The sequence below is a fragment of the Phyllostomus hastatus genome, unplaced genomic scaffold (assembly GCF_019186645.2).
Source record: "Phyllostomus hastatus isolate PE091 unplaced genomic scaffold, TTU_PhHast_1.1 phas_contig_58, whole genome shotgun sequence".
NCBI classification, from domain to species: Eukaryota; Metazoa; Chordata; class Mammalia; order Chiroptera; family Phyllostomidae; genus Phyllostomus; species Phyllostomus hastatus.
The window spans coordinates 24,414,655-24,437,742 of NW_025333916.1; the positions used below are offsets into that span (position 1 = coordinate 24,414,655).

The window sequence follows — 23,088 nt, forward strand, 5'->3', positions numbered from 1 at the left end:
TTACAGTTTTGAAAGTATTCATAATAAAACCTCATTAAGTTCATTAAGTAAATCCACACTTAAAAACTTTAGAATATTTAAAAAAATACCAAAGTACTGACAAGTAGAAGGATTTGGAATTGTTTTAATTAAGTGATTAAGCATATGTACTCAGCTTGTGACTTACAAATACATAAACGACGCCTAAGTTTTCTTTTATTAAAAAAAAAAGAGTATGAAAATACTGCTTACTAGAGCAAGTATATGTTATACCAGGAATATTGTTTAATTTATATTACTAGGTAAATTTCAATAGTTTATAAAGTCATGATTATAATTTACTAACTAGTGGATTCCAAATAAATATAGTCTACTGAATCTTATAGTAAAAGTTCCCAAAGTAAAAAACAGGTACAATGAAAAAGCAAACATTAATAGTGATCTCTATTTATTTATTTAAGAGATTTTATTTATTTATTTTTAGAGGGGAAGGGTGGGAGAAAGAGAGAGAGAAACATCAATGTGGGGTTGCCTCTCATGCGACCCACTAGGGACTTGGCCTGCAACCCGGGCATGTGCCCTGACTGGGGATTGAACCAGCGACCCTTTGGTTCACAGGATGGCACTCAATCCACTGAGCCATACCAGCCAGAGCTTTTTTTTTTTTTTTTAAACACAGTGAATGTAATTATCTTAATCTGATGATGTCACATAACACTCCAAAGGATAAATTAGGTTATTTACCCTTGGTTATCCTCTTACAAATTGATTTTGAATTGCTCAGGGTCTTATTTAATTTACAGATGTCTACAGTTTCTCCTTTAGAGAAATCTACTTGTTTTATAAAAAGAATATATAACCCTAACTAGTATGGTTCATTAGGCTGGGTAGTGTTCTGCAAACCAAAAGGTTGCCAATTCAATTCCTGGTCAGGGCACATCCCTGGTCTACAGGCCAGGTCCCTGGTTGGGGGCCTGAGAGGCAAGCAATGGCTATTTGTCTCCCCACCCCCAGAATAAGGGGGACAGATAGAAAGAAAAATAATTAAAATTTTCTTTTTTTTCTGGTGCACCATTCCCAGAAGTACTGCAACACTGGGCTGATATGCAGAATGGATGGAGGAAGCTCTTATTCCATCTCCCAGCTCCAAAAATTCATTTAATATAATGTCCTCAGATAGAGGACATATCAGATATTAAACTGATAAGATCAGATACTATACTTGATCTGAGCTGAAAGGCTGAGAAGTGATTATTTTAATTAATTTTCAAAGGTAGTAAGAGAAGGCATTTACTTTAGTAAACATGTATGAAGAAGCTTATTTACATCTTCTTGTGACTCAGACTATTTATCAGATTTAAAAATTCCAGTTAGCTTTATGAGCTTGAAGAAGGTTAATGAATTTTGAATGAAACCAAATACTGCTTAAAGAGATCCTATCACTTCATAAATATTTCTCTTCTACTAAGAAATACTTATTTCATCTTTATAGAATTTACCATAAAAAATAAAATAATGTAGAAAATAAAAGTCCCCAATAAATTATACTGCCAAAAGTTAGTCACTCATAAGAGAATGATACATTTTTCTATGAATATAATAATGTGCATATATACACACCTTATTAAACCAAGGATAGGACTGCATTTTAATACTGTTTTGTAACTTTTTTCACTTAGTACACCTTGTATTTTTCACACCAGTATTTATACGTATACCTCATTCTTTTTAACAGCTGCATAGTATTCTATGAATGAAAAAATTTTAAAACTAGTCCTTTCATTGATGACCATTGTTCTCCCACCCCCCATTATACAGTGGTATCTTTATACCTCTACACGCTTGTGTGAATATTTCTGTATTGAAGGTCAAAGATATGAGCATTTAAAATGCAAAACAATTTCCAAAATGTAATCCAAAAACATTTTACTAATATATACTCCCACCAACAAGACTCATAACTGCTTTGAGTCATTCATCCATTAATTGCTGAGTTCCTACAAGCCAGGTGCTAGTACTTAAAGAGTTAATGATGCACAATGCAGGTCTTGAAGACATTTCACTTACATCTTAATTGTGGAAAAACAACATATTAAACAAGTTATAACTCAGTGTTACTAAAGAAGGAATGCACAAGATACAATGGGAATGTTGAAAAAGGGAAATCTAATGAACTTTGAGGAGGAAAGAGAGATTAAGGGAAAGTATGCCACCAGAGGAGACAGAAGCAAAGTCTTGAGGGAGGTTGAATTTTAGAAGTAAGGGAAGGGCAGGTCAACTACAAGAAACAGCAAATGTAAAGGTAGGTCTGAAGGTATAGGCAGAACATTAAAAGTTGCCATAGCAGTATTATAATCTATGGAGTAAAGCCTTAAAAATAATATTTTTCTGATTCTATTTCTAACAAATTTCTTTAAGTATTTAAGAACACACCTTCAAACAAAAACATTTGATAAATTTGTTTTTGAGGTGGGTATAAGAAAGAAATCTGTGTTTTAGAATGTTATCTAATGTTTTGACTACTAAAATATTAGAGAAAAGGATTAATTCTGAGAGTCAGAAAAAAAAGAAATTACATTTACATAATTATACCCAATTACCAGCAAAGCCTCTGGGTTCTGGAGGGTGGAAGGAAGAGGAAAGAAAGGAAATTTGGAGGGGGGTGGGGCCCAGAAGAGTAATCTCAGCAGCCCAGGGGGCGGGGCCAAAAGAGATGGGTCTGCCCTAGGGCAGTGGAGGGAAGAGCTGCAGGGTGTTTACCAGGGAATGGTGTATTTGCTAAGGACTGGCCAGGCTCCCAGAGCCCCATCACAGCCTGAGGAGGGAAAAACATTTCTAAGAATCAGCAGGGTAAACAACAAGACAGGAAGTTATGTTGATTTAAATAAAAAGTGAAATAAAACTTTCATAGATGAATAACTACAACTAGCAATACTTTAGCATGAAAAAAACTGTATGAGTGCACTCAGAAATTCAAATAGAAAAATAAAAACTTACTGTTAACATGTGTGTGTCTAATTCCGGGGGATCAATTAATCTAGCCACTGACTCCATAAACACAAAAAAGGCTATTACCATTAGAAAAAGTCCATTAATAAATCCAGAGAGAATTTCTATTCGACCATACCTAAAAATGTAGAATATATTTTTAGAAAAGGAAAATGATAACTATTTTAAAACTGTAACATTATGGCTTTACAAATAAGGAAACAAGTCCAAATTTTCAATACATAAATAGCAAGATTAGAAAATCACCAAGATGTTTAATATTATGCTAACATGTTCCAAAGTACTTTCTGGACTTATATCTGTTGAAATTTTATATATTTATCAGTATATAAGTGTTCCCTCTTTTACGCAAAGCCTTTCTAATTTCTCAGCAAAAAGTTATTTCTCCTTTAAGCTCTTAATGTGCTCTGTATGTCTGTCATAGCACAGTCTACTTTATACCAGAATCATTTGCATTTTTTGCTCAATGATCTTTCAAATATAATCAGTTGAAAATAAGAGCTGAATTTATTAATCTATTAAGAGTAGGTCTTATCAAAATACCTTGTATGAATAGGGGATTTTAATGTTTGTTAAACTGAATTACTCACTTAATGAAAGGGTATTTCATGCACAGCCCCTTCATTTTTGGATACTCTTTCTAACAGCAAAGATGTGAATGATCATGTACATTCTACTGCAAGAAACAGGTTGAGCAAACAGCTCAATATTTAACTAATTTTTTGCGCTCTGCCTATAAGAGAGATTTGTCCTGGAGTAAAATCTTGAGTTTACTGTCAGTCAGTATTTATTCAATATTTAGTCCATTTCTTCTTATCTAGTTCAAATGAAAAAAATAAAACTCTGAAAAGCGATTTCCATTAGAATAATAAAATTTTATTCCCTAGGATGGAATCTGCACTTAAGACTATCACTGTGCCACCTCACCTTGGCAACAGTCAGTGTACCTACCCATATGAGAAAATCCGAGTTGCTTTCCATCTACTCATCAGGGCAGCAAAAAGTCCCATGACTAAAGCAGAGCAGTCAAAGAGCATGTGAAATCCATCTGAGATCAGACCCAGACTATTGGTCAACACTCCATAGAATAATTCCACAAAGGTAAAAAGCTAAAATATGTTAAAAAGAAAAAAATAAGGGAGTGTTGGGAAATATTGTTTCAAGAGAGACTTACCAGATTTAGTCATGAGGATTTCAACCCAATTAGCCCAAATTATAACCATAATTATAACCAATCCTTACTTGAAGATATAACTGCCTCCTTAGTTATTTAACTGGCACTTCTACTAAAATTGTATGTCACATAACTTTTAAGAAACCAGGCTATTCAGACATGTCCATCTCATAAATTATTTAAAAGGAGAGAGTTAAAATCTTTAGAAGCTACTATATTTATTGATTGGAAACACCACACTAAGCCAATGTTTCTAATGCCTCAAAAACTGTTTGCTTAAGCCCTTGCTGGGTAGCTCAGTTGGTTAGAGCATTGTCCCAATATCCAAGGTTGCTGGTTCAATTCCCAGTCAGGGCACATACAATTATCAACCAATGAATGTATAAATAAGTGGAACAACAAATTGATGTCTGTCTCCTTGTCTCTCTCTCTCCCTACCTCTCTCTAAAATCAATAAAAATTAAAAAAAATTGTTTGCTTAAGTAGTCTGAATATGATCCTGTAATCTTTCTACTACTTAGAGAAAATGTAATTTTGGCCCATTTGTAATTACAAAGAAATTTGGGAATTACTAAAATTATAACAGAATTGAAAAAATTAAAAGATTAAGCTTTTAAGATATTCCACTAGTATTTAAAAATCTTACCAGATTCAAACACAAGAAGTAAAAGATCTGCCTAGAGTCATTCTCCTCAAGAATTTGTTTTAGTGATTCCTTAATAAACCTAGGGATCGACTGGGAGCTATGCTGAAAAGCATCACCCATGAAATTATAAAGTGGTGTTCCTTCAGGAGAATATCCAATTAGGGTACCTTTCTGTCCTCTCTTAGAGGGAGATGATAAGATGTTAGCAGCTAAAAAGAGAGAAAAAAAAAGAATATTATAAAAGTTTAAAAGTTTAAGCTACTGAAAACCAACACAGTATCTGTTAGCACTGAATACAAGCACTGAACAAATTCCCAAATCAAGTAAATGATGTAAACATCAGAATCCATTAAGAAGAAATTTGCTAAGGAGAAAAACGCTTACACAAAATGAAGAATATAGCGCTCACTACCACTCCTCCAGACAGGACGTGTTCAGTGCTCTCCTGGTGTGCTGCTCTGTTCATAGCCCGCAGCTGGTCTGTTATTGGATGTGTCCAAAAATTTCCAAAAAGTAGAGCACTAATAAAAATGGGGAAGGATCCATAGCGGGCACACTTGGAAACTTCCATTTTGACTGAACAAATGGAATCGACATAGAAATCCAGGATCATGACAAAGAAGATAACCGTAGTGAAAGGCATAATAAGAGAAAACCAAGACTCGACTTTACTCTAAAAATTAAAAAAAAAATTTTTGTTGTCAATATCATATATATAGGTATAAAGTTCCTATCTTTTAAGATCTTTAAGTTAATCCCTTTACCTATAAACAAATATTCTCATGATTCAATACAATTTGTAAAATGCCAAAATGTAAGAGCTATAAGATATTGGCAAATTTCCCCAATATTCCCCAAAGTATGAAAAACAAAAGCATGGTTTAATAATTTTATAAATACTATGTTATCTATAATCTCTGTACCTAACATATGGTAGATAATAAATTGCTTCAACTGATTCCTTTGAGTCATAGGCATAGGAAGGATATATAAATGTAATGGTACTTGATTTTTCTATAAACAATATAACTAACTTAAAAAAATTATCAAAAACTATAAAGAAAAAAAGCAAAGATAATTTAAGCCACTTGCAACCTCAAACTGAAATAAAATACAATGTACTGAACTAAAATTTATAATAGCAATTCATTTTTCTTATTACCAATAAATCCTGATCATTCTTACTTACCTCAGTTGTCACAGAAAGAACAATGACCCAAGGGCACAAGAGAAGCACAGAAACAAGATGGGACAAAGCTTGAAGACGTTTGGTTCCACCAACATCTATGGAGAGCTTTCTGGAAGCTGTATGAAAACCCACTTTACAACACAAAGCCAGTACGAGCAATAATACTCCACCCTATGAGTAAAATTAGATAAGTCTCATTAGAAATATACACAGCCCAATATTCAATCCTTAAATACATAATATTTGAAGAAATGAACTAGTATGTTTTTCCATATGCCAAATTCCTGGACTACTTAAACGGCAGGCAGTACTGTAAATTATTGGTAACTTATCCTAAACATACTTTTATAATTATACTTAAATTATTGGTAACTTATCCTAAACATACTTTTATAATTACCTTGTGATCGGCCACACCTAAGAAGGCAATGGCTGTGTAAAGCATGTGAGTTAGAGCACTGTCATGACGTCCTTCAGCTAAGTGAGTTGGAGTCAAGGAAAAAACAGCAAATATTAACTCATTGAACCCTGAAGTCCTCCTGGAATTTTCGGTACATTATTTTAGATTGACTATAGACTAGTGTGGGGGCCCAAAACCTAACTACCCTCAATAAAGTTTTCCTTAAAAACAGAACAATTTAAAATTTTGTAATATGATTAATAAGTTGGTCTGTATTCCTTTTGTTGTCTCCAAAACAATTATAATAGTGCTTAAGATATAGTTGTTACATTTTAGTACTTCTAAAAGACATACCAGTATACATACAGAACAAAAGGACAAGAGCAAGGACCGTCCTTGCACCACTCCTATCAAATGGAATTAAGGATGTCCTTTTATTTTTATTTATTTTAAAAGATTTTATTTATTTATTTTTAGAGAGGGAAGGGAGGGAGAAAGAGAGAGAGAGAAACATCAATGTGTGGTTGCTGGGGGCCATGGCCTGCAACCCAGGCATGCGCCCTGACTGGGAATCGAACCTGTGATGCTTTGGTTCGCAGCCTGCACTCAATCCACTGAGCTATGCCAGCCAGGGCAGGATGTTCTTTTAGAATGACATTTAAAATCAGTCCTAAATCTGTTTCTAAGTCATAACCCTCAGGTTGCAAGCAAAAAACAAATGAGAGAGTGTGTGCAGTGGTTGGGGGAGGGGAGAATAGCTGGAGTTTTCCAGCTATTCTGGAGTTTTCACAAGCAATCTGTAGTTTTCCAAAGTCATGGCACCCTCTTTCATTGTAGCAAAGTAAATTTATATATAACTAAGAAGTTTTTGGACAGTGAGCAAAAATGGTGTTCTGAGTCTGCTAGATGGAGTGGGCAATGAAAGATGTATGATAAGAAAGAACAAGCTATATCTGTAGAGAAAAATAAACAGATATATTTGACTCAAAAGTTGGGTTTACATAAGAGAAGAGTAGAGGCTTAGTCGGAAATAGTAATTTAGAGCAAGAGAGTGAATACTAAATTAAGGAATTTGAACTTTTTTTCTGACAAAAATATGTCAAATATGTTTCATTTAATCTCAAAAAAGTTTGTATTAGTAACTGCCACTGACTTCTAAAACAATCATATAAATTACAAGGGAACAAATAGATTGATTTTGTTGAGTAGCAAGTCATTTATTTTTTACATGAGGATAACCTAAAATACTTTTACTGTTCCTAAATTTCTGACAGTTTAGTTCAGTCACTCCATTTCCCACTCTGCCAGTCTTCTATTTTTCTACAAAACTGAATAACTCTGATCTACTGCAAAAGGATACGGTGTTCAGCCATTTTAGCCATGAGATCATCATTGTCGAAAAGCAATAGGCAGATCACAGCAATAATGAAAAAAGCGGCCCCTCTTGTCTGAAAATGAAGAGAATAATCTAAGAACGACTTTTTCAAGAATTGATTTTTAGAACTACGATTATACAAATGCTAAAGACATTTTTTTGCAAATAAACATTTAAAGTAAAACAACATGACATTAGAGCCCTTACAATGTAACTTTACAGTATTAACAGTAAGATAAAAGTAAAGAGCTTTAATAAATTCTACAGGATATTTTAAGGGTATTTAAGACACATAATAATGACAACTTCCATTGCCTACTTAATAATATGGCTAGCCATGTTACTACCAGGCACACACAGTCATTGTTTACAGAATTATCTCTGCCAATCAATGTTACTTTGCTTCTGGTTGAAAAGCCCAAGTAGGTAAGGAATAATTAGTAAGAACTTATTTTATTCTACAACATGTAGGTTGTAGAAAGGACAGTTAATTTACAATAATATCCTAGTTATCACTCTTCTAGGGAAAAGAACTAAGAGGGCATGTCAAGAAAATTAGCAAAGTGATTTGGTCTTGAGGAGATGTCATGGCTGCCAAGTGGGTCTTCCTCTGAGTGGGCCGCTGGGAGTGGGGGCGGTAGAGCAAGCATGAATGTTGGAGTTGCCCACAGCGAGGTGAATCTAAATACCCAGGTAATGAACAGCCGGGGTGTGTGGCTGACATTGGGAGCTGGCTTGCTTTATATTGTCTTACTTAGTATTCCCTTCTTCAGTGTTCCTGTTGCTTGAAACTTAACAAATGTTATATATAATCTGGGTATGTATATGTTTTTGCATGCTGTAAAAGGAACACCTTTTGAGACTACTGATCAGGGAAAAGCAAGGCAGGCTCCTAACTCATTGGGAACAACTGGATTATGGAGGACAGTTTATCTCTTCACAGGAGTTTTTCACAATTTTTCCAATAATTCTATTTTTCCTGGCAAGTTTCTATATGAACTATAATCAAACTCACTTCATCCTAAACACAGCTTCTCTCCAGCTAATCCTGAGTGCTAATCCCCAAAATGCCACAGCTACATGGTGTTGGGATCTTTGGAATTAACAAGTACTGAAAGGTTTTGAAACTGAAGAAAAATGTTTAGAGCTACTGAGTTGCCTGTAATGAAGGAGTGGTTAGTAAACTGCACTGTTTCTATGATGGTTTGAAATGAGAGGTATTTACATTGGAGAACCTATTGCTGGTTCTTCATATGCTGTTTTGAAGTGCAGATTTTTACTAGAGGATGACTGTGTTTAATGCATCTGGTATATTTCTGATGAGGCTTTATAGGCAGACTGGGAAGGCCCAGCTTACAAATTAAATGGCTATAAAGTGAGGGTGTAGTAGATAAATCCAAGGAAATAGGAGATTTATAAGAAATGAAGATCAGCTTAGCTTATAAGGAATGGGCATTATTTTAGGAGAAGAAACTTTCCAATCATTCAGTCATGGTTAGTTAGCTTAATCTGACTTACACGTAAATCAAAATCATCTCTTTACAAGTTTATTGTAGACTGCTTTTATTAATATATATTCCTCTTGTGTTACATAAAAGGATATGTACCATCTTGTTCTATAAAAACCAATTTCTACCTTATGAATGTACTTTTTTTCATTTTGTTGGCTAGGCATTGTGTGTTGATGGATAAGATCATTTTTACATTTACAAAGTTACTGAGTTTATGAAGGCTCACTTTCATGACTGGTGATAGAATACAGCAAGGCATCTTACAAGCAGCCTCTGAGTCAGCCTTCTAATTTTGAAACAAAGTGGGTTTTGCTGCCTTTGCTGACACAAGGCTGCTAAAGCATTTCAGAAAATAATTTATTTCACACAGTTAAAGCATATGGTAATTTAAAAGTCTCTGCTTCTCTGATTGAGCAATCTAATTTTTAAGTCTGACATTCTTTAGAAAAGTAAGTGTAAAATGAACAATCATATAGCCAATCTGTGGTCTGGCAGCAACTGCTTTTCTAGCAATAGTACGAAAGTAAATAATGGAGGGTTTTTTTTTTTTTTTAGCAGATTTGCAGTAAAGGTAACAGGATCTTTTCTTAGTCCTCCTGCTCTCAATCTTCATACTTTACCCAAGAGTATTTTGACTTTCAGTACATGAGTCTTCAGTACATGAGTGTAGATAACCCAATATGGTAACTATTTCCAAAGCAGCAACCGTACTGAATTCTTGTGACTTAGAGAAACTTCTTATAGTTGCTGCAATTAATTACAAGAAATAAATATGTACAACTTTGAGAAGTAAATATGTCCAAAAACCAAAATTCTGATATGGGGAGAAACTGAAAAAGCCCAGTAACAATTGTAAACAAAATTGAGTGAAAAGAGTTACAGACCAACTTAAAAATCAATTTGTTTCAATGAACTGACTTTTGGGGGTAATGATCATTGTTTTGTATTTCAAGAGTATTGACTTTAGAAATCAGTTGTATGATAATTTCTTTGTATTTCTGTCTTTTTTCCCATGTATTTTTAAAATAACCAGTAATCTATACTTCAATAAAATTTCCTTTGGTGTATGGGGCGGGAAGAAAATTAGCAAGGTTATTTCTAGTATCTAGTAAAGGTGTAAGGCACTTAAAAGCTGATAAACTTTTATGTTCTCATTCCAGGGAAAAGATTTTGACAGAAGAAAATTACAGAAAGGACATATTAACTTAGTTTATGCAAATACTTCAGAATTTGGAGTACAAAAGCAATGTAAATAGCATTATTATACATTCTATATTTACAAATTTACAGGTATAATACTAGATACTTCCATTAAATGAAAATTAAAAATGAAAAGTGAGGATCCTATTCTACTCACTACTCAATTATTTTGGTAGATATTTTGACAAAAATCAGTATATATAAACTACACAATTTAAAATTTTGTAATTTTCATTGAATCAGAATATGGCAACATCAACATCACTCTGTAATTTAATCTTTTATTAACAAAGAGGGCAAGTGAGAATTTTGTAGTTCTTTAGTCACAACCAAGGGAAAAAAACACAGACACCTAGATAAATGCTGAGGTTCATCACTGACACTAATGAGAGGATATACAAAATCTATACTCTCATTTCTGATTATTTGTACAGCAAAAGTTTTTGTTGTTGTTTTATTCTCACCCAAGGACACATTACCATTGATTTTTTGAGAGAGACAGAAACATTGATTGGTTGTCTCTTGCACGCACCCCAACCGGGGAGCAAACCAAACCAACAACCTTTTGGTGCAGGGACACTCCGACCAACTGACCCATGCAGCTAGGTGGGGCAGCAAAGTTTGTTTTTTCAAAATGTCTCCAGTTCTTTGTACTTCTTTTGTGAACTGTTTTTCCCTGTTTGCTCGTTTCTATTGAAGATTTTAATTGTTTTTCTAAGCTGATTTATACTTTAATGAAATGTATAGCTTTTATGTGTGGCAATTTGTTGCTGTTAGTTTGCTGTTTGCACAATGAGTTCTGTTATACAGAAGCTTGTAATCATTATGAAGTCCAATGTACTGAATTTTCCCTTTGTGACTTTTAAAAATTATTTATTTTAAAATTTATTTTTCAATTACAGTTGGCATACAGTATTATATTAGTTTCAGGTGTACAACATGGTGATTAGACATTTATTTACATACCTTACAAAGTGACTCTGTGATTTTATTTTTTGGCCTCAGCGTAATCCTACTGAGAATGATTTTTAAGTCATCATCTTTCTTCAGGGCTGTGATTTTTTTTAACTGCTTTTATGTGTTAGAAAGTTCTTCTCTGCCCATAGATTAGCATTGTTTATATATATGTTTTAAATTAATTTTTATTTTTATTTAATCTGTATTATATTTTTCTCTATCTATAGTTTATTCTATGTTTTTATAAATATTTTCCACCACATTCTTCAATTCACTTGACATTTATTTTGGCGTACTCTGTGAGTTAGGGGAAAAGCTTAAATAGTGGCATATGCTTTAATACTAATGACCCAATGTGAAATCTACAGTCTCTCTCTGTTCTACTGGGCATGTTATTTTGTTCACTTTATTTTATTCATCTGTCTCCATTACTCAGCCTGAAAGTCTAAAGGACTATTGTACTTTATTTGTCTTTATTTTTCCTTTCCCCTACACCTAGAATAATGCACAGGAAACATTTAATTTTGTAAATAAAAACAGTGTAGTTGTAAGAATTTGGAATTAGATTGATGACTCATTTACCAAAAATGGGATAACGCTTAACTTATTTAAGATGAATAGGGATACCTAATTGGCAAAATGTTGTATAGATATTCATCAAAAAAATGTTCATGAGATTTTAAATATAATAAGTTGTTAGGTATTTTCTAAAAATGATGTAAGGGGATTAAAAATGAGGTGGTGACGGGTTCAGGTACAGCATGGGGAGATATTTTGTATCTTGATTTTGCTGGTACACATTTTACTTGACTCTGTACACAAACAAACACACTCATACACACACACAGGCATATTTAAAATTGATGAATCTGAATAAAGTCTATGGATTGTACCAATGTCAATTTCCTGGTTTTGACAGTACAATTGAGTTGGGTAAGAAGTTGCTACTGAAACTGAGTGAAGGGCACTAAGACCACTCCACTATTTATGCAGCTTCCTAGGAATATAAAATGATGTTAAAAAGTAAAAAATGAAAAAGTTGTGGGAAAAATGAAAAATTAGTAGAAAAAGCCCCTGCATTTTTTCATATGGTAAAAGATACTATACTATTTTATTGTTTTGGATAACATTTCACATGCATATTTTCATTTTTCAAGTAGCTAATAATGGAAAATACTACCTTTGCTGGTCCTCCTCCAGAATTAGTGAACAAAACACTGAGTAGTGAGATGACAACAATATCACTGTGTTCAAATAGCAGCAAAGTCCTACAAAACCAAAACATTATCATTCATGAAATCTGATCTTATCAAAAAGCATTAATTCAACTACAGTAAAAGAAAAGAAACATTTCCCCTTGATTTCCTGAGAAAAATAAGTAGGAAAACTGCTCTGGAAAATGTGTTGGGATCTATCTACCTACCTTCCTACCTATCTTAGAAAGACTGAAACTATAAATATCAAACAATACTACTTACAGATTACTTGTATCTCTGAACCAGGAAATACTCCTGCATCGTTAGCAAGTATAAGTATGAAACTGAAACAATCTGCCTACTGATAAGATAGTGGATGATATATCCATTTAGTGGACTATTATAAAGCAATAAGAATGAATGAAATTCCATGAATATATTAAGAAATACAGAATTATACACTTTAAACGTATTATAGACTAAATGCGTGGCCCTCCCACCCCCAATTGATATGTTGAATCTGATCCCTAATGTACCTAAGGTGGGCCTCTGGGGGGTGCTTAGGTCGTGAAGGTAGAGTCCTCAGGAATGGGATTAGTATCCTTATAAAAGAGACCACAGATAGCTCCCTTGGTCCTTCCACCATGTGAGGTTACAGCAAAAAGAGCTGTTTATGAACCGGGAAGCAGTCCATCAGCAGACACTGAATCTGCCTGACCTTGATCTTGAACTTCTCAGCCTCTCTGTGAGAGATAAATGTGTTGTTTATAAGACAATCTATGGTATTTTGTTAGAGTGGTCCCAATGGACTAAGACAAAAAGGGAATTTTATGGTATGTGAATTATATTTCGAAAAAATTGCCACAAAAATAAATGAACCCCACCACACACGCTACATGCATCAAAATGGGCAAATCTCAAGCATAACAGTGAATGTAAAAAGTATGCCATAAAAAATGCATGCAATGGATTTATATAAAGTAGAAAACTTGCAAAGTTAAACATTAAATAAAAGAAATATGTACACATATGGTAACACTATAAAGAAAATCAAGAGAATAGAAACCAAAGTTTAAGATGCTGGTTACATCCAATGGCAAGAGGAGAGGGGAATACAATTAGGAGGCTTCAAAGGTAATGACTGTGAGGTTTTATTTTGGGGCCTGGGTGTTGAATACATGAATGTTCATTTTATTATTATTTAGATTTATTTAATTTTAGATAGAGGGGGAAGAGAGAGGGAGAAACATTGCTCTGTTGCCTCTTGCATGCCCCCAACAGAGGACCTGGCCCACAACCCAGGCATGTGCCCTGACTGGAAATCAGACTGGCGACTTTTTGATTTACAGGCTGGTGCTCAAGCCACCGAACCTTACCAGCCAGGGCTATTTTGTTATTTGAACATATTTATTTTTATTTACTATTTTATAAGTATAAATTAAAAAAAAATTAAAAAACATTATCACCAGCCAAAGGGAACCTGCAAGATTTAAATAGTAATGGATTTTCAGCTGCTCATTAAAATTTGTTATTTGTTCCTTTTTTCCTTTTTACCCCCAAACCTGTAAGGAGAACATAACACAATGATAATTTTATTCCTATTTATATCTGGGAGATTACAATTCAAGTAAATAAATATATTAAGAGAATAATACTAAACTAAATGAAGATAGCCTATGAGACACCAAAGCAGTCTTGTAGATCAAGAAATTGTGTGATGGTTTTAGTAAAAGAATGAGAGGGGCAGTGCTGGCAGAGGAGCTGGTGGTGTGAGAGGCTGTACAGGCAGGAAGTAGAATTTAAGAATTTTTCCCCTTCCTTCCCTATCCTAACACATAGGGACAGTGATTTAGTAATATACAGACAAAAACATAATGAATAAGAAATTGAAAAAATTAGAGAAGATAAGCAATACCACCAATCAAGCATAAACTGCAAAAGTGCTCCCCAAGCTGAGAAACTGCAGCCAGCTTTCCCACCACTCCAGAATGCAGTGTTGTCATGGACAGCAGTGTGACAATTAAAATTATGCACACTACGCATCTGACGAAGTATAGGGTAAACAACCCAAAGGGACCAAACCCAGAAGTTGTTCTATTGGCTGGGAGTGGGGAAAGGACTTCACAAAGCATTTCGGGCCTGTCACTTTCTACTCTGTCATGCCACGAATCCAAGTGAGATTCTTTAGAACACCCTTCGTCTTACTCCTTACCTCTCATCCTCACATTCTCCCTCATCAATGGCAAGGTACTTTTTCTTATACTTTTACTCAACAAGTAAAACCCTTTAGAGATGGAGAAATATTAAAATAATGCTTATGCAGTTGCCCATGTTACAATTCTTATTAAGTGGCCTATAATTTAAGTACTTTCTCCCCCCAATTGGCCCCTTTACATAAAAAGGTTACTCTATATTCATCTAGGGCAATATGAAATAAGAGTTACTTCATCTTTAATCTAAGTATTGATGCACTACTCCCAAGATATTTGTTTATAACCGTATCTTTTAAGAATTTTCTGTGGGCACTAAAATACTTTCAGAGTTTGTACTAAAAAAAGTTTTTAAACATTTTGCTCTCTTCCTTATTGGTTGATTTTATCTACCATTTCAGAGCTTTTAATTACTAAAATCAGCTGCTAAAAAGGATCACCTATGAAAAATTTTAAAAAATCCACTTATACCAAATATTTTCTGAAACTATTTGGATTCTAACTAGTGAAATACCTATTACAGATCATGAATAATATGTTAATGGTATTCACCAAAGAACTAGCCCCAAAACTACACAGGTACTCAATATATTTATATATATTTGTTGAGTTGTACCCAATGCTATGGAAATCATAAAAGCATTTGTACATAATTTGACATAAATATCTGACATAAAATCTAATGCAAAACTAATATTAGAAATGAAGAAATATAAATGAACATTCAAAACATGCATTTTTATTTACCTTAGTGGTCCACAAAGAGTGAGGCCAAAAAACCACAAGAGTGAAATGATACACCCAGCAACTGCATGTTTAAATATTTTGATCCACTGTAAATGAAAACAAAATATTAAAAATTTCAGTCATATGTTTTGCTAAATATCTGAAAATCTTAAATAATACATATAGGGAAATAATGGTAACAAAATTTTAAAGGCTAAATAATTACATATTTTTAAATTAAACACAATGTTAAGCTCCCTTGACTGAATTTGAATTTGAAAGGCAGTATTCTGCTTTCTACTTTCTATAGTCCTGTATGTTAGCTCTTGAAATCTTTTTCTATACAGTACAATTTTTTTTTCCCTCCATTAGTTTCTCACTAGTTTGCTAGGAACATTTAACGTTTTAGTCTTTAAATTCTTTAAAAATTAAAAAAAAAATTATTGACCAGAGAGAGAGACAGGAATGGGTGGGGTGGAAAGAGAGAGAGAGAGAGAGAGAGGATGAATCAATTTATTGTTCTACTTATTCATTGGTTGTTTCTTGTATGTGTGCTGACTGGGGATTGAACCTGCAACTCTAGTATATGCGGACAACACTCTAATAAACTGAGCTATCCAGCCAGGGCTGGTCTTTAAATTCTTTTCCATTAGTAATATTCAGTGCTTGAATTATTTGAAATGAGAGGGGGGAAAAAGTTGAGATGATGTTTAAATTTTAATCATACTTTAAAAAATGTCTTTGTTCTCTAAAACAGAGGTATTACACTTAAATTTGTCAGTCTAATACAAAATCATGGCACAGGTTTCCAAGCTGTGGCATAAAGCAAACATCTAGTAGGGTACAGCTGCTATCCAAACAGGTGATAATGTTAGAAGATTATACAGAATGAAGGACATTTCTGGTTTGAACCTCAGATACCTAAAAATAATAATAGTGATAATGATGATGAGGGTGATAGCTACTATTATATGTATTGCATACTCAGTAATACCAGGCACTATTTTAAGAACTTTAGATGTATTAATTCACTTATTCCTAAGGAAAGGAGATATTATCTCCATTTAACAGATGAGAAAATTATTGTTCAAAAAGATTTAGTAAGTAGGACACTGAATGAATTTATCTGACTCCAGAGGACTCATTTTTAACCCCATATGCTCTGTCTTCCTCCCAGTGACATTTGTATTAGGCTCTGGGGCATGAATGTCTTCATGTCTGATTTGTAAATCTTTCAGAATAAGGATCCTGTATTAAAGAAAATAATTATATGCATGCTTTAAAAATTTTCTACCTGCTTCTGCATTTTTAAACATCCCACTATCTCAGCACTTTATAGTTCATTCTTTTTTTAAAAAATATATTTTATTGATTATGCTATTACAGTTGTCCCCATTTTTTTCCCTTTGCCCCTCTCTGCCTGGTATCCCTCTTCTCTCCAGCAAACCCCACCTTAGTTCATATCCATGAGTTGTGCATATAAGTTCTTTGGTGTCTCCATTTCCTACATTATTTTTAACACCCCCGTTTTGTACCTACTGATTTATGCTTCTTAATCCCTGTAACTTTTCACCCACTCTCCCTTCCCTCTCCCAGCTGATAATCCTTCAAATAATCTCCACATCTATGATTCTGTTCCTATTCTGGTTGTTTGCTTAGTTTTTTAAAACATATTTTATAGATTATACTATTCCAGTTGTCCCATTTTTCTCTCCCCTTTGTTCCCTTCCGCCCTGCACCCCCTCCCACCAGCATTCCTCCCCCTTAGTTCATGTCCATGGATCATACATGTAAGTTCTTTGGCTTCTCCATTTCCTATACTATTCTTAACCTTCCCCTATTTTGTACCTACCAATGCTTTTAAGATTCTCTCCTCTTTAATTTTGTGTAATATAATTATGATGTGTCTTGGTGTATTCCTTCTTGGGTCCAATTTCTTTGGGACTCTCTGAGTTTCCTGGACTTCCTGGAAGTCTATTTCCTTTGCCAGATTGGGAAGTTTTCCTTATTTTTTCAAATAAGTTTTCAATTTCTTGTTCTTCCTCTTCTCATTCACGCACCCCTATGATTTGGATGTTGGGACACTGAAAGTTGACCCAGAGGTTCCTAAGCCTCTCCTCATTTTTTTGAATTCTTGTTTCTTCATTCTGTTCTGGTTGAACGTTTATTTATTCCTTTTGTTCCAAATTATTGAGTTGAGTCCCAGTTTCCTTTCTGTCATTGTTGGCTCCCTGTATATTTTCCTTTATTTCACTTTGCATAGCCCTCACTTCTTCCTTTATTTTGCATCTGTACTCAATAATTTCTGTAAGCATCCTGATTACCAGTGTTTTGAACTCTGCATCTGATAGGTTGTCTATCTTGTCTATTAGCTCTTTTTTTTTGGAGTTTTGACCTGTTCTTTCATTTGGGACACATTTCTTTGTCTTGGTGCAACTGTTACATTTTAAGGGGCAGAGCCTTAGGTATTTGGTAGGGCCAGGCAATTGTAGCGCTGTACATGGGGGAGGGGTCAGAGAGGGAACAATGTAGCTTGCCTGGCTCTCGACTGGCTTTCAGTCACTTTCCCCATTAACCACAAGCAAACTGGGACCTTCTGGTGCTAATTCCTGAGTGGGTGAATTTGGTTATGTTCTAGGACCCTGTGGGTCTAACGAACTCTCCTGTGAGGCTGGGAATTTCTCCTGCCACCGCAACCCACACAGGTTTTTACAGGCAGCCAGAGGTTTTGAGGCTTTAGTTTCTTTGCACTGGAACCCTGTGCACTTGCTCCCCAGTTGTTCCTCCTGGCTTATCCACATGTGAATGTGGGACTGCCTACTCTACCAGCTGCTGCCTCGCCCTCCCCATCCTACAGCTGCTGGCTTGCCACACATCCCCTCCACTCTGGCTGCCTGTCCCCATCCTTCCTACCAGTCTGGAAGGCTGTTTCTTCTTTAATTCTTTGGTTGTTGGACTTCCATACAGTTTGATTTCCTGGCAGTTCTGGTTGTTTTTTATTTTTAAATTTGTTGTCCTTCCTTTGGTTGTGTAAGGAAGTAAATATCTACCTATGCCTCCATCTTGGCTGGAAGTCCCCAAGTTTTTGTTTTTGAGTCAATTGTCGATAGTGATGGGTTTGTTGTCATTTTAATGTTCTTAGTTTTGATCTTCTTTTTCTTAAATAAGTCCTTTTAACACTTCATGTGACAATGGCTTTGTAATAATGAACTCCTTTTGCTTTACCTTGTCTGTGAAGCACTTTATCTGACCTTCCATTCTAAATGATAGCTTTGCTAGATAGCATAATCTAGGTTGTAGGTCTTTGATTTTCCACCACTTTGAATACTTCATGCCAGTCCCTTCTTGCCTGCAAAGTTTCTTTTGAGAAATTAGCTGAGAGTCTTATGGGAACCCCTTTGGAGTTAACTCCACTTTTCTCTTGCTGCTTTTAAAATTCTCTCTTTATCTTTAACCTTTGGCATTTTAATTATGATGTGTCTTGGGGTGGCCCTCTTTGGGTCCAACTTGTTTGGGAACCTCTGTGCTTCCTGGACTTGTATGTCTATTTCCTTCACCAAATTAGGGATGTTTTCTTTCATTATTTTTTCAAACAAGTTTTCAATTTATCTTCCTCTTTTCCTTTTGGCTTCCTGATGAATTGGATGTTGGTAAATTTGGAAATGTCCCAGAGGCTTCTTATATTACCCTTGTTTTTTTCAATTCTTGTTTCTTCTTCTTTTTAAAATATATTTTATTGATTATGCCATTATAGTTGTCCTATTACACCCCTTCATTCCCCTCCACCCTGTACACCCTCTCCCACCCACATTCTCACACTTTAGTTCATGTCCATGTATAAGTTCTTTAGCTTCTACATTTCCCATACTATTCTTGTCCTCCCCCTGCCTATTTTCTACCTACCATCTATGCTACTTATTCTCTGTACCTTCCCCCCCCCCACTCCCCTGTTGCTAACCCTCCATGTGATCTCCATTTCTGTGGTTCTGTTCCTGTTCTAGTTGTTTGCTTAGTTTGTTTTTGTTTTTGTTTTAGGTGTGGTTATTAAAAATTGTGAGTTTGCTGTCACTTTACTATATGTGTTTTTTACCTTCTTTTTCTTAGGTAAGTCTCTTTAACATTTCATAAAATAAGGGCTTGGTGATGATGAACTCCTTTAACTTGACCTTACCTGAGAAGCACTTTATCTGCCCTTTCATCCTAAATGAAAGCTTTGCTGGATAGAGCAATCTTGGATGTAGGCCCTTGCCTTTCATGACTTGGAATACTTCTTTCCAGCCCCTTCTTGCCTGCAAGGTCTCTTGAGAAATCAGCTGACAGTCTTATGGGAACTCCTTTGTAGGTTACTCTCTCCTTATCTCTTGCTGCTTCTAGGATTCTGTCCTTCATTTTAATCTTGAGTAACGTAATTATGATGTGCCTTGGTGTGTTCCTCCTTGGGTCCAACTTCTTTGGGACTCTCTGAGCTTCCTGGACTTCCTGGAAGTCTATTTCCTTTGTTATGCTGGGGAAGTTCTCCTTTATTATTTGTTCAAATAACTTTTCCACTTGTTGCTCTACCTCTTCTCCTTCTGGTACCCTTATAATTTGGGTTTTGGAATGTTTAAAGATGTCTTGGAGGTTCCTAAGTCTCTCCTCATTTTTTTTGAATTCTTATTTCTTCATTCTTTACTGATTATATGCTTTTTTCTTCCTTCTGGTCCACTCCACTGATGTGAGACCCAGCTTTATTTTCACCACTATTGGTTCCCTGTGCATTTTCCTTCACTTCACTTATTATAGCCTTCAGTTTTTTCATCTAACTTGTGACCAAATTCAACCAATTCTGTGAGCATCCTGATCACCAGTGTTTTGAACTGCGCATCTGATAGGTTGGCTATCTCTTGGTCGCTTAAAAGGATTGGTTCTGGAGCTTTCATTTCTCCTTCTGTTTGAGCCATCTTATTTATTTATTTATTCAGTCTGGTTGTGCCTGTTACGTATAAGGGGCAGAGACTTAGGTGTTCACAGGCCGGGGCACCCCAGTCACTGAGTTCTGATGCTGTATGTGGGTGTGGGGTCCAAGAGGAACAATGGCACTCGCTCTGCTCTCCATTGGACTTCAGTCCCTTCTGCAGCTTCCCCAGAGCAAACTGGGCCCCTCTGGTGCTGATTCTGTGTGGGTGGACTCTTGCACCCTGTGAGTCTTTCCAATGACCTCTCCTGTGAGGCTGGGAGTCTCTCCCTGTGCCTCAACCCCCAGAGGTGTTTTCAATCAGTGCCCCAAGGCTCTATTTCCCAGCACTGGGATCCTGGGTTGCGTGCAGTGCCTTGCTTCACAATTGTCGCCTCGCTGGGTCTGTTGGTTGCCACCTCTTGGCCGGTGTTTGCCAGCCACCGCTTGCCCAGGGTCCGCCTGCTGCGGTCTTACGCTCCTGGTCCCAATGCTCTTTGTGCAGAGGGACCCCTCTCCGCCCAGCTGCCTGACTCTACCCCTCCTACCAGTCTGGATGAATGTGTCTATTTTAACTCCTTGGTTGTCCAACTTCCATACAGTTCAGTTTTCTATCAGTTCTGGTTGTTATTCTGTTTCTAAATTATTGTTGTTCCTATCTTGGTTGTGTGAGGAGGTACAGTATGTCTACCTATGCCTCCATCTTGGCCGGAAGTCCCGAATTCTTGTTTCTTCTTGCTGTTCTGGTTAAATGTTAATTTCTTCCTTATGTTCCAAATCATTGATTTGAATCCCGGCTTCCTGCCCTTCACTGTTGGTTCCCTCTAGATTTTTCTTTATTTCACTTAGTGTAACCTTCATTTCTTCCTTTGTGTTGCTGTAGTACTCAATGAGTTCTTTGAGCATCCTGATCACCAGTGTTTTGAACTCTGCATCTGATGGGTTGGTGAGTTCCCTTTCATTTAGTTCTTTTTCTGGGGTTTTATTCTGTTCATTTAGGCCATATTTTTTGTATCCTCAATTTGGCAGCCTCCCTGTGTTTGTCTATGTATTAGGTAGAGCTGCTTTGACTCCCTGTCTTAGTAGTATGGCCTGTTTTAGAACCGTTTCTAGAAATCCGTAAATTGTTTGGGGCAAAGCCTTATAGGTAGTTGCCAGAGCGGAACAACCTGTCCTGCTTTGTAGCTCTGGGTGGTGGGAGGGTTTGGAGAGAGGAGAGTGCCGCTGCCTGGCTTCTGGAGGTTTGCCCCATACTCACCCCGTTTCCAGCCACTTCACCCACTCTCCTTATGCTACTGGAGCCCTTCTAGCTGTTGCCCTGGTGCCAAATCCCAGAGTGGGTGAGTTTGTGTACATTCTAAGACCATGGGGGCCCTTTAAAAAGAGTCTCCTGAATATCTGGTAGTTTCTTTCACTGTCCCAACTCCTACTGGTTTTTATAGCCAGAAGTTATAGGGATTTATCTTCTTGGCACTAGAACCCTGGGCTGTGCAGTCTTGCCTGAGGCTGGGATCACTCACTCCCAAGGTATCCCTCCCAATTTTTATCCACCACACATGAATGAGGGACTACACCTTCCACTGCTGCCTCTCCATACCACACTGTGTCTCCTTGCCTCTCTGCATCTCTGCGCCTCCTACCCGCATGGATGTATTTGGGTTCTTTATATCCATGGTTGTCGAACTTCCATACAGTTTGACTTTCTCACAGTTATGGGTGCTGTTTTGAGGTTTAGTTGTAATTCTCTCTGTGGTTGTGCAAGAAGGCAAAGCATGTCTGCCTATGCCTCCATCTTGACCGGAAGTCTCCTACAGTTCATTCTTGAAGCTCAAATTCTGAATAGACAAGCTAATCTGGAAATGCTCTGCTTTGCACTTAAATTATTTGTTACGTAACCCTGATCAAGGAAAGAACATTATAACCTGGCTCATTAAATGGAAAGCACCTAAGGAAAAAGGACTTTGCAAAAAACTCACCTGGTGTTTGGTAATACTTTTTCCAGAAGAGAATGGCTTTTGAAACAAAACCATAAGAAATGCAGTCCTGTGAATATTGAAACATTAATATATTAATCAATCTTGTACACAAGGTGTATTTAAGTAAAGACATTTATTTAGACAAATACACTAAAACTTGAAAGTGTTAACCTCTAAAGAAATTATACTGGAGAACACTTTGGGAACTCTTCTTTTGTAATTGCCTTCTGACCCAGTTCACAAGCCATGAAAGAAAAGGAGTCTCAATATTTTTTTATACCCTGAAATACCAAAGAAAATAATTCCAATCTTCTCTGATATTTAGTAATAACAAATCTTGAAATTATAGAAATGAATAAAGTACTGATTATATGTCCTTACCTTTCACACTCCCAAAAGAGTTATATAAAAATGCACACAAATAGTGCTTAAAATTTCCTAGTTAAGTACACTTGCCATAATTATTACTAAAATTATACTTTCTGGAAGCTTTAACAGATTTTTGTTAACACAGAGGATGATCACTATCAATCTCAAGGTCCAGAGAATCTCTATTTGGAGAGAATTTCTTGTTATATGAAGAATATAACATTTATACTATATGAGA

General features: G+C 35.8%; 1 protein-coding gene, 1 non-coding gene and 2 pseudogenes across 3 annotated transcripts in view; 1 reads left to right on the top strand and 3 right to left on the bottom strand.

Annotated features, from left to right (window-relative positions):
* SLC30A5 (solute carrier family 30 member 5) overlaps positions 1 to 23,088 on the bottom strand; it is a 34,430-nt gene that overhangs the window by 4,500 nt on the left and 6,842 nt on the right. Inside the window, exons 3-12 of one of the 2 annotated variants that reach the window (XM_045848071.1) lie at positions 22,482 to 22,548; positions 15,594 to 15,679; positions 12,621 to 12,708; positions 7,758 to 7,845; positions 6,398 to 6,474; positions 5,998 to 6,168; positions 5,193 to 5,481; positions 4,809 to 5,017; positions 3,940 to 4,097; positions 2,977 to 3,106 (exon numbers count right to left, since the gene is read on the bottom strand). In XM_045848071.1, coding sequence (XP_045704027.1) covers positions 2,977 to 3,106; positions 3,940 to 4,097; positions 4,809 to 5,017; positions 5,193 to 5,481; positions 5,998 to 6,168; positions 6,398 to 6,474; positions 7,758 to 7,845; positions 12,621 to 12,708; positions 15,594 to 15,679; positions 22,482 to 22,548 — 1,363 coding nt within the window. The remainder of the gene's footprint in view (positions 1 to 2,976; positions 3,107 to 3,939; positions 4,098 to 4,808; positions 5,018 to 5,192; positions 5,482 to 5,997; positions 6,169 to 6,397; positions 6,475 to 7,757; positions 7,846 to 12,620; positions 12,709 to 15,593; positions 15,680 to 22,481; positions 22,549 to 23,088) is intronic. The other variant, XM_045848072.1, reaches the window with a different exon arrangement.
* LOC123825050 lies at positions 1,041 to 1,231 on the bottom strand. Its single transcript, XR_006786829.1, has one exon. It is a non-coding gene; the product is annotated as a U2 spliceosomal RNA (small nuclear RNA).
* Positions 8,421 to 8,887, top strand: LOC123824729 (annotated as a pseudogene).
* Positions 11,482 to 11,555, bottom strand: LOC123825010 (annotated as a pseudogene).